General features: G+C 41.8%; 1 protein-coding gene across 1 annotated transcript in view; it reads right to left on the reverse strand.

The window, feature by feature from the left end:
* The window catches only part of LOC307014168 (cytohesin-3), a 31,966-nt gene extending 26,662 nt beyond the window's left edge, over window positions 1–5,304 (reverse strand). The window contains exon 1 of the mRNA XM_079641944.1: window positions 4,984–5,304. Within this exon, the coding sequence (XP_079498070.1) occupies window positions 4,984–5,002 (19 nt within the window). The 5' untranslated portion in view covers window positions 5,003–5,304. The remainder of the gene's footprint in view (window positions 1–4,983) is intronic.
* Window positions 5,305–12,794: the final 7,490 nt, after the last annotated feature.

Raw genomic sequence — 12,794 nt, forward strand, 5'->3', positions numbered from 1 at the left:
AACAGGATACTTAAAAAACCAACGTGTGCTTTTCTTCCTCTGCTCCAGACAAGTGTTGCCATAAGAGTCAGAGTCACTTATAAAAGTACTTTAAACCCCTTTTCAAAGCAGAGAAAACTGAGTGGAGGTCCAGCAGGATTTGTACACATGCGTCATGTTCAATGCTTTTATTCATGCAACTAGATCATGTTTAAATCCTAAAAGTTGCTTTCCATATGGGCCAGCCTGACTTAGTCAGTTGAGTCAAACTTAAACCACTAACGGGATGTCATGATTAAATGTAATGTGCCATCTGATATTCAAGGAGGCCAAACTCAACAAGGGCCCTTTTTGTCAAGGATGAAACACACAGACACACTTTAGTACAGTAAAGTCGAGTCCCCATACAGAAGCCAGAAGTCTTTCAATCTCCCCATCAGCTTCTCAAAGCAGTTACTGAGCCGTAGTGAGATGGACTGCTAATGCATGACAGAGTGTGAAGCGTACGTCTGTCAAAACAGAGAAAACACACACTTTTTAACAGAGGTGAGTCACACACCTCTACCAAACATATCTTTGGCAAAACTAACAGAGCCAACAAAAACAATTCGTTTTCTAGTTTTTTTCTAGTCATTGGTGTTGCATCTTAAAGGAAAAGTTAACATTTTGATAAGCCAGTGAGCCAGTTAGAATAGCTTTGCAAAAAGAGTGTTACAGAGGAAAACAGCTCGCCTGTCTCTGTCTGGAGGCCACAAAATAATCCACCAACTAGCAGAAGTTTAACTTTTTCATAAAATAAACAAAATGTAAAAACAAAACCCAGACACCCACTCCAGTTTAACTATTCCTTTAAGCGGTAATACACACATGTATCAATCAAAATGAATGTCTTTTCACATGGCAGGTTAGCAGAGGTCAGTCCTGTGGTCACCATTCACACAATTCTGAAACCCTTCAGGTCAGGGAAATGGAGCACACTCACAAGTTGCAGGAAGTAGGTAGGTCATGTTTTATTTTCCTTCTGTAGCCTTAAGCCATTAAATAAAACCAACTTGTTCGTTGGATATGCTACAGTACAAAGCAAAAATGTATCTGCCAAAGCTCCCTGAATTCAACAGACAGTTGACAAAAAAGAAGACAGAAAACTGCACTCAGGTATTAAAACCTTTATACAGTCAATGCCTCATGATTTACCCTCAACTGTGAGTGACCAGACTTTCTTTGTGGAGGTAAGTTTTGTATAGGGCCTCAGTTGCATGTCCCTCTGGTGCTCCCATCTTCCTCAGGGGCCCTCAGGTGCTTCACCGTCACACAGACTGCATACAGATCCTTGCTGCCTACTCAGGCTTGAAGTAAACATACATACTGTAGCCACAACTCTCTGTAGATATGTGCAGTACACTGAGGGACCCCTCTTGAAAAAGTTAAAATATGGACAAAGGCACCACTAAGATGAATACGCTAGAATGCTTCTCTCTTACCCACCTGACAGTGTGTTAGCTGTGTGGGAAAAGACAGCAGCTGCAAATCACCTCCAAAGACAAAAACACAAATCCTAAACGTAGAAGGAAGCTGGAGAGAATGTCCTGCGGCCGGCAGCTGAATGTCTCTAAAATCTCAAAGCCGAACTGGTTGTGCGCATCTCTCCTGGCCTGAGTTAGGCTACAGTGTGCCTTGACCTCACAAACCACACACACAGAAGTTCCAATATGAAATGGCTGGTTTTCACAGTGTGCAAATGAAGCGGTCTGCAGCCAAACTCACAAGCCGTCACAAGACGTGTTATGAAGCGAGTGTTTTAGAATAAATGCTCTGATTTAAATGCTCTGATTCTTTACATATGGAAGTCTCTATTGACGATGTGCACACAGCTCACATTCTAACAAAGGTTACAGAGAAGCAGAGATACAGTAGGTGTTCATTTGATGGACTGTCAAAGCTGCACTCCGTCAGACAGGCTTCACTGTAAGCAAACCTTTGTGGGCTGCTGCTGGCCTATTGTCCATTCAGCGACTGTGGTTGCAGAAGGCATTGTATTGTTGACTGTTATGCCTGTCAGAGGGATTACTGTAGATCCGTTTTCTCTAAGCCTTGGGCAGTACGCTGACTGTGGTTGCAGAAAAGTAACGGATATAAAACATTTGGACAATCGAGACAGGAAAATCCAACAAAGAGAAAGAAAAGAAGCAAGACTAAGGCTTTGTTCGGACTACCAGCCCAAATCCATTGTTTGACATGACCACATTTGAAAATGGTTTGAAATGTGGTTTGAAATGTGATTCCAATCGATTTCTACAGATTTTTACGCTCTGCCCACTCAAATTAGATTTCAAAGTGTCTTCTTGTGTTGGAAAGAAGCGTCACGAGTAGCATCGTAGTACCTGACACTTAGGTCGTCACAAAAGAAACCATGCAGATAGGTTGGCCATCTTGAACACACATCTAATGTGGTCACTTGCAAACAATAACTTAAATATCTGCTTTAGTCCAAAATGTAAGGGCAAACTATTCAGTATGGTTGATGGGATATTTTAGTCTGGGTTGTTCTGGGCCATGTTGCTCGCATGTGCAAAATAATGTTAGCATACTAGGTATCTTTTTCCAACAAAAAGAAGAGTTCAAGCCTGTGAAAATAAAAAAGAAGAATTAATTATGACAGAAAATAAGGGCTTTCCTTGAAGAGAAACTCCTATAACACACTTGGAGAACTGATTCACAAAGAATATTTAGTCCATCATTGTCCCTTGCAGTCTCTCACTGGCCACACTCCATATTTCTTTGGCCCTTTTCCAACTTGCACTGGCACTTCATGCCGCCCCCCTTATCCCCTCCACACACAGTTCCTGTCTCGCTCTCTCATTCCCTCTCAGACATCTCACCATCGCTGCTACTACGACTGTGTCTCACTCTTGCTCTTCAATCACACGTTATTTCCTTCCCCACGCTTTTCTCGCGGTCTGTTCTCCATCTGACACCTCCGTATCTCACTCTGGCCACCTCTCTCCCTCTCACTTGACTTGTGGCCTGGCAAAATGTGTGTTTCTCTTTGTGAGATATTGAACTTTCTCAACCAACCAACCACACAGAGTAGATCCATGTATGTAAAACCCATATGTTTTATTGCTTATCTACTCCCCCCTCCATGAGCCCAACTCTGCTGTGGGTTAATGTGTGGGTGTTAAGTTGTTCTAATAAAAAGTAACAATTTGTGGAAAGTGTTCTCCACCATTTACCCCAAAACTAACCACCAAAATAATAATAACTGGAATTCTGCAGCCTCTCTTTTCTGCAGCATTCTCTTTATTTCCAGATGAGAGTGCAGACTGTGGCATAAATCACACACATACACACACTTATAATTCTACGTCATGATCCATCCATCTATCTTCACAGCAAACAGTACCAAAGGGAGAAGGGTGAAATGTAATTTGTGTGAGTGTCAGTGTCAGCATGCAGCTGTGAATATACAGTGTTTGCAAGTCAGTGTGTGTGTGTGTGTGTGTGTGTGTGTGTGTGTGTGTGTGTGTGCGTGCGTGCGTGCGTGCGTGCGTGCGTGCGTGCGTGCGTGCGTGTTATATGCTCCCGGCTGTTGCCAGTTATCCCTGGTCGGCATCACAGCACCATATGTCTGTCTGTGGGACTGTGCTGATGTGTGGCACCGCTGGAGGCCCGGCCAGCCGCAAACAGCACAATGACAGCTTTATGCCCGATGCAATGCATTGCAATGCTAAATAATCACATCTGCAGCTCTCCCAGCAGTAAGCATGGGAATAACACTGACTGAGGTGAGACATCAGTAATGGTTTCTCACCTGCAGGAAAGTTTATGATTAGAGGCTTAGTAGAGGTTGCTGAACCAGGGGCAAGGCCAAAAACCCCCTAAAATCTGATTGACCCCACTAGTTGGCTTGTTGGTAGTATCATGGTCGGACTACTGAATATACCCATTGGCTACAGGCCCAGTGGCTCATTCTCCAGAACCTCTTTATGAAGAGACATTATCAGTAACAGCTGATTGTTGTAAAAGCCATGAAAGGACCAGAAATGTGCACAAAAAGGACTACAAAGAAATGCAAAATGACCACAAAGATTCTGTTAGAGTCTGGGTTTCTTGTTCAGTGACCTTTTACATATCTATGTCCAGGTGACTGTTGTCTTATCAACTGTGAATGGCTGTAGGCTGTTTAGAGTAACAAATAGCTTCTTTCAATTGATAAAAGTACAGTTTAGAATATTTCAAGTTGGCTTCCATAGTTACACTGAATAAACAAGGCAGCTAGAAATAGTGTAGTCATTATTATTGCCACAAACCAGAGATGTACTCCTTTTCAGTCTCAACACATTTCACTTTAAAAGTTTCTAAACCTGCCACTTCTGAACTATGTGCTTTGGATGTGGTGTGCAGGCTCCTGTTGCAGTGATGCATCTGTGCCAACACTTAGGTCATGACTCATGATGAGTCAATAAATGAATCCGTGTCTCCTGGCTATGCTTGGTTGACAGTGAGAGGACCTGTTGGGCCAGAGTAACACCAGCGACCATCCCAAGGCTAGGTAAACACAAGTTTACCGGCCACAGCATAAATGTGAAAGTGATATATGTACAGTGTTCATGCTGATTCCTTCAAGCTTGATCTTAACCTTGTTTAGTCTTATTCCTCATCCCGCCAGGTGCTAGGTTCACATCTAGCACATAAGGCATGCTCGTAAAAATATCATAACACAACATGACGTAGGGAGTTCTGTCACTCATCTAAGAAAATGCTGATGTGGAAAAGAAGACTGTATGAGGACATATAAGATCAATGTGCTGCATGTACCTGGAATGACACGTGAAAAAGTGCATGTCTAGTCTAAAACCACAACAAAAACATAGGCCAAGAATCAGTATCAATAACACTATCTTTAATTGTATTATTATAGCTGCAGGCTAAATAGGGACATGTCTCCTGACTGTACTGAAACAGCTACTATTCATTGGTCTGAATTGCATTGATGAATCATACCTTGGTTTTCCTCTTCCATGTTTGCAGCCTATAAATGAAAGATCCTCCAAAAATCGGTCAGAGAAACTTCCGTTGTGCAGGGTGGAAAAGGGGATCTGGTATACAGCAAATACGCGAATTAATTTCCAGGACGCATTTGGGACACAGGTCGTTTTGCGGGCAGCGTCTTTCTTTTGGGAAATGTTGTGTCCATTTACGCCTCACAGTGGTGAGGCAGTCCCTCCGGTTCCCGTCAGTCAGTGCGCGCTGTGTGTCTGTAGCAGCAGCCGCGTCTTTTGCCCACAGTGGACGAGCGTGTTATCCTTATCCCTACAAATACGCCTTCACTCCACTAGTATCAGGAGAGTAGTTTGCATGGCTGCGTAAAGCCATCCATCACACCTGGTGGCAATATCGGAAGTATACGTAAGTGTAACTTCAAAATAAAAGGTTGCCAAAAGGTTTATAAAAAGCTTTCTTTTATTTTGGAACTAAAATCAGGAAGTGCGGGGGCTGTTTCATGTGAATCGATGCTACTTGTTAATCACATCCCAGCTCACACAGCCAGTGCTGCGCGTCATCAGTCATCACCAATCATCGATCACGTGACTCCAGGCAATAGTGACATTATACCCAGCAATATATACCTCTATATTTTTGTATTGATTATACGAAATGGTTTGATGCTGCTATGGCATTGGGAGCTATGTCAGCCACCTAATTCAACTGATTAATTAATGGCAATTACTGGAAAAGATTGAAAGAATGTTTTATATTTATTGGGGGCGAATATTACACTATATGTGGTGGACGAATTATGATTACAAATAAGAAAATACTAAAATTACTTAATTACAATTCAGAATTATGGATTAAAACATATTAGGTAAAAATACAGATGTGTTATCAGCGAAATGTACACTAATGTAAGATTACTGATTGCTCTTAAACACTCCTTTCAGAGGGTTATGAATAATCCCTATATTCCCGATCGGAGCATCCCTAGGTATTAGTATTAAAAAGAAGATGGCAAACAGATTTTCTTTTTTACACTTACATGAATTAGTGAGCAACAGACTTTGACATTAAATGTAAATCACTGCATCATATTGCATAAGCCTCTTATAGGTTGTTAAAAGGTAGTTTTAGCCATACTTGAGTAAATGTTTTGCTTTTAGCATTGCAAACTATTATTTTCCTAATTTGATTATTTTCTCAGAATAGGATTTTAAAAAAATGAATATGATAATTTGATCATCCTTTTCCACACACTATTGCCAGTCAGGTAGACTTAAACTAAAACAAAGCATTATATTCTACAGGAGAAATTATTTATTGCAGGACTTTTGTATGTATACGGGACACTAGGTTTGAACTTACCTTTATCAGCACACAGAAGATACTGAGGCTGACATCTGCAGGTTTTCTTTCATACCTCTCAAAGTTTCATTGGTGCAAAAACACTTTATAGATTAACCTGGCCACTAACCAAGCATTGTGACAATCAACCCCACAGCAGAAATTATTTGAAAGAAGTACACAGCAGCTCAGAATGCAATACATTAAAATCAATACTCCACTGGAAAAAACTAGCAATCTGAAACAGACTGATTTCAGATCGGACTATGAGAGCTTGTGGAAAATACTTACATAAGCAAAAAGAGGCATCAGGTTGACACACACACACTCAGACACACAGAAAAAGAGAGAAAAAGCTTGTTTTTACACACGTGTTTTCAATTATAGCATTCCTGCCTCCACAGAGAAGGAGGGGGTCTCACTTCCTGTGTGCATTACTCCAATGGTCAAGCATGAACAGATGTTTTAACGTATTCATTCATTTGTTTATTCATAAGTGTCTCTTTTGGAGAAATGTTTCATTCTCAGTCCTCTGTCCTAAACAAAGTGACACTCTCCAGACATAACACAAACAGTTCTCCTGGTTTCTCAGGACCGTGAGGTCAAGGCTTCTTGAAATCTAATCAGATCGGTTTGACTGGTTACTGACACTCTAAGCATGTGTTAAACTGCACACCACATCCTTGTGAATGTGTCCTTTTCACAGGCTGATATTCTGATAGCTGTATATCAGATATACCTTAAGTTTGCTTCACCATCTTCTAAAAAGGTAGTGGTTTAGGAACTGAACAGAAAGTGAGAGGCTAAAGTGAGTCATTTTCGAACAAAATCACATCATTACACAATCCAGTAAACCCCCTCGATCCGGCACGATCCAGTCTGTTGCAGGGTGGTGCCGGATGACAAGAGAACGGAAAACTGGAAACCTAAACACAGAGACCCTGAAGTAACACCTGCATAAACGCGCTGCTCATACTGGCCTAAGGTGTTGGTGAATATATCAGATATTTGGGGAAATGCATCCAGACAGAGTTTCAGACATTCATAATGTGCACAAATTAGGAGAGTGGAAAACACAAAAGAAAACAGGAACGGTGGAGTGTTAGGCAAGGGAAAAAATAAACCACTCTGTTTGGGCCCAGCAAGCTTCTTCCTAAGGCTTTACACACCAGGAGGCTTGAAGCAAAGACATCATCACACAGAGCAACCCCTGATTTGAATATTTTCTCTGCTACAAGTGTAAAATAGGTCATATGCATAATCGCTTTGGGAATATGGTTAAACAAATACGTTGTTGTACGTTGTTGTTACTAGTGTTACTGTCCATTTGTGTCAGTGCTGGACCCGGTTGAGCAGAGCATCCTCATTCAAGATGTTCCATTAAAAGCAATTCCATTCCTGAGTCTGTCTCTATGGCACACAAACACACTCAGTGCGCTCTACTCCAAATAAATGTCATGCTAATGTGTTTATGAGTCACGAGAGAAACCTCTTGGTGTGGCCCAGTTATTTTAAAGCCTTAAAATCAACAAGATATCAGTTTCGTGTGTGGTGAAAGACTAACGTTTGCAAGGACAAAACCAAAAAAAAAGGTTACAAAGTCATCCTGGAGTAAAGTCTACGGCTTGAAGTGAACATGTGTGGGGTTTTTAGGGCTCAGTGTGTCCCGTGCTCAGGGTGCGTGAATCCCCTCAGGGAGACGCGCGTCTGGCACATACGTCTGTGGTCCTCCTGACCGACTTCACGTGACCTGATTGAGCAGTCATACTTCTTCATATGCTCCAGTCACCACGGCGATGCCCGGAGGGTGATCACCTCCTCCATTTAAAACTGCCCAATCCATAATTATACGCACACAGACACATGAGCAACCCCCCTTTTTCTATAACTCCCACTCCCCAAAAGCACTCCCTTCATAATGTAATCAAGTGGAAATCATTCCGAAGCATAAACCCGCCTGGAGGTATTTGAACAATGCAAATATACTGTAAAAGGCATCAGCGACGAGCACTGTAGTATTTAGAGACAGGGAGGCAATGTATGGCCCAAAACTGTATTATTGTATATGCTTGCTAAGCTTATTTAGCTGAAGCACTGAAGAGATCAGGCAGTGAATTTAACCACATAAATACTTTGATAAAGAAAACTGAGCTCCTTTTTGTGGGGGATTTTATTGGATGTTTTGCTGAATCAGGGGTGGATTTGGGAGTTTTTGTCCATCTTCCTCTTTGTGTTTATCTCCCAAATCATGGCCTAGACTGTCGTAAACCGGGGATGTGACAGGGGTTTCACACCTCCTTCCTGGGGTGGAAGGTGAAAGGGTTCATCTTTGGCGTGTGTGACAGAAGGTCACAGGATGCAGACTGAGCAGGATTTCCTCCTTCCTTCAATCTGGTTTTATATCCAGCTCTGCATCGCGACCGCCATCTGATCGAAGGGCAAAGTTGAGTTCATTTTCTGCACCCAAGGACGCATATGAGTAGAGTCTTTATTTGGAGTCTGTCTGCCGGGCACAAAGGCAGCAGTGTGTGCCTGAGAACTTGTAGGTGAAGCTGCGTGTGAGAGAATGTGTGTGTGTGTGTGTGTGTGTGTGTGTGTGTGTGTGTGTGTGTGTGTGTGTGTGTGTGTGTGTGTGTGTGTGTGTGTGTGTGTGTGTGTGTGTCCACATTCAAAATACAATCCTCCAAGACCTGCTGTAGTTACATAACAAGCTGCAAAGGTTATTCCTCGGAGAAGTTTCACTACTGAGCTTAATATAATGGTTTGCATGCCTACACTCCAAAATGAGGTGAAAAAGCACAATCTATACCACAGCTCATCAGTAACCCAAGAACTATTTGTATTTGTCATCATTAGAGAAATCAGGAAACAGTGTATGAGCAGAGAGGAGTGCAACATACTGGATAACACATTAACATGGGATAAAGGCAGGATCTGATGTATATAAATGAAGCCGTTAAGTCAAACGCAGCCGGCAGTCAGAGCATGTTAACATATCATTCTATGGTGTATATTGATGCTGCAAGAATAAAAATTAGGTCAAGTCAATTTGCTGTTTTTGTGAGAACACAACGCTTGAAATTATTACAAGGCATCATGCAAAGCAAACAATCATTTCAAATACTTCTTAATGCTTTGCTCAATATAAAACTGTATATTTATCATTAATATAAATGACAATATAAAAATATCAAACTTACACCTCCTCATATTAATGCTCTTTTAGATTATGGCCTATTTTAATCCCACAATATGATTCAAGCACACATCCCCCCTTCAATGCTCCCTTCTTTGCCTCCTCCTTTCCTCTTCTCCTCCCCCATCCCTCTCTCACTCCTTTGATTCAGTTTTGAGGTCAGCATGGAGCTCATCTCCACACCTGATCTCATCCTGTTTAACGCTTGGCATATGCCTCTCGTCCCCCGGTCAACAGCATTCAAGCTGAGGGGTGACTCAGGTCTATTTAATGAAACCACACAGAGGTGGATACTCACAGAAATGCCAGAGCCTCAAACTGAGAGTGAAAGGGATCAGTATACATCACAGTGTAAAAGACTAAAAGCATCAGGATTAATGTTTGATTACATTTAGCATCTGTAATCCATTCACTATGCATGGATGTGATGTATTAATGGGTGTAAATGAAATGGTTCCTGAAGTGCTGACCGACATCATGTCACAATATAACAGTTGTTTGTTAACAACGGAGGAAAACAATTATTTGACATGAGTCACTTTAGAAACATGTGGAGTTTAATCGTCTTTTCCTCATTTGGGTATCGACAGTAAGTTGCTCCAACTGTAATAATAAAGAAATAATTTAAAAAAAAAGGCATTGCTTCCTGTTTGTGTTCAAAGCACAACATCGATGGCAGACAAAGACTTTTCAAAATGAAGTGTAACAGAGCCGTGATCTAGATGTGACAACATGTGGCAAGGGGGATGTCATTGTGGTTGTGGTTAAACTTTATAGGGACAATAAAAAAAACAATGTTTTATTAAGAAATGATAGGGTGGGTTTGTTGATCAAAGGACATGTTTGTGTGAAATGTTTAATTAAAGAAGTGTCTAGGTCTTCAACAATGTTTCAGTGTTAGTTTCACCGGGTATGGAGACCCAGAAACTAAGGGATATACTTTCTGTTCCCAAGGTAGTTGTTTATTTTAAAGGAATAGTTTGACATTTTGATACTTTTTTGCGATCGGGTTAAGAATTGAATGATAAGAAGATATCATATATTTGTAACTCTCTGCAAGATAAGCGGAACAGGATATTTTCAAAAATATGTCAAACTAGTTCTTTAAGGTAGAAAAGGAACAAAACTAAATTGATGCATTTACCAGAAGTTTACAATCAAATGGAGTAGATATAGATGTCCCTCTGAAAAACTGGTTTTAAAATGATGAAGTAGAACATTTAAAATCTCACAAAGTCTCAATATCCCACACAAATAAATTGTTTAAGGTTTATGAATAATGTGTATGGAATTAAATATACTGCATTGCAGCTTTGATTGAATCCCTGCTGCCATTTCCATTTGCAGTGTTATCACTCTTTCACACTCACTCAAATAAAACACATGTGAGCTGCTGCAGATGCCAAAGGCTAAAACTCTCTAATCTTTATTCCACAAACCCTTTTTTTCTGAGGGTACAAATGGTGGTTGGCAAAAACAGAGTAAAGATAACCCGACTTATCCTCCATCTATAGACCCCCCCACCCCCCCCCCCACCCCCTACTCTATGATAACCCTATTAAAATATTTTCCTCTGGCAAATCCCTGAGAAATAAATCCTCTTTTTTTCAAGAGAAAGGGTGTGGGTTTGTGTGTCACATGGAGGAATACAGTTGCCTTGGAAACGCCAGATGAATTTACTCTGCAGCCTGGCATCGGAGCGACTGCGAGGAGAAGTTTGCTGCCCAGTGAGGGTGTCAGCAGTTTAAAACATCTACTTAAAACAAGTGCACCCTCAAGAAAGATGCCAAATGGGTCTGCTGTCTAAGGCTCAATTGCTCAGTGTTTCTTTAAATATGGATCACAGAGGGTCTTTTAATTGATGTAGATCAAAGAGAGAAGAAGCAAATACTCCTGAGTGTAAGCTGAGTTCACTTTTCCTTTCCAGCAGTAGAGTTATGGCTGACGTTTATTTTTTGAAAGTGTGTTAGAGTAAAACCAATAGACAGATAAAGTTCTTGTTAATCAACAGCTTTGGTGTCTGTGTAATCGCTCCTGTATCAGCCAGTGCATCCTCTTTACAGATGTTACAGCTTGTGACGTCTGTTTTCATGCACAAGGAGGGGGGTGCAGTGCTGTGGAAGGCTGCCTCCCCCCTGTGGACAGAGATGGTGCTGCAACAGTTCATGCTAGATGGATTTATTTTGAAATGTCATAGTTATATACTGTATGTCAAGGGGGCTAACAATAATACCAAAAGGTAAAGGGGTGACTGGAGCCTAAATTGAAACTTGGATTGTTTTGAGGGGAAATGTCCACAGAAGAATGGAGGAGAGCTTGTGTTAAGACCATAGTGTGTATATTTTAAAAGGAGCAAAAAACGTTCTTCAATTAACAACTTGTGCATTTCTGATATTTGTTTTAATGTCAAAAAAAGTTTTTCATCATAAAAGGGCTGCAGGTCCCATCATATGCTTTTCCGGTTATTACCCGTCCCCTTGTGTGTTATGTAGCTTTTTCTGCATGTAAACGGTCTGCAAAGTCACCCTCAAAGTACACCCTGTAGCAAGTAAAACTCTAACACAGAGAAGACGTGTCCATGCTGCCCCAGAACGCCTCGTTGTACATTTGTCTTTTTCCATTGTTTTCTTCCCGGGGCCTATTGACGTCACTAAGTCCAAATGGACCAATCCACACAAACACACACACACACACACACAGCCTGAGCTCCACGGAACTCAGACCCCACGCAGCAACCAGGAAACGACACCAGTAATCCAGCTCACACTGTCCTCTCCGCGAGCCTCAAAGGGTGGAACAGCGAGCCCCGCAACGTCCCGCCAACACGGCACCCAGACCCCACGCAGCATTCTCATGTGGTTGTCATTACTGGTGTCATTTTCTGGTTGCTAACAAACAACATTGTAACACATAAACACTGATGTTCAGCTGTAACAGTAGTTGACTAATCAGAACAGAGTGGGCCCATGGGGGGGGGGGGGGGGGGGGGTTTACAGAGATGCTGTATTACCTCATTCACACCAACGCAACTCCGTCTAGAGCTTTTCAGGTTCAGAACCGGTTCTTCGTATTAGCTCCGGCTCTTTTCACGCTGCCCAGAGTCCAAGTGGTGCTGCGCCATTGCATCATCGTTTGCGCCAAAGCGCGCGGAAACCCCTCACAGCTGACACCGACAACAACAACAATGGCCGATTGTGCTCCAGCTTCCTCTGTACCTCTTCAGAAGACCAGATTCCCAGTAGGTAGCTGGTCTCTTCAGTGGACCACTGCTGCTTGT

Source organism: Notothenia rossii (genome assembly GCF_949606895.1).
Source record: "Notothenia rossii genome assembly, chromosome: 8".
In the NCBI taxonomy this organism is placed as follows: domain Eukaryota; kingdom Metazoa; phylum Chordata; class Actinopteri; order Perciformes; family Nototheniidae; genus Notothenia; species Notothenia rossii.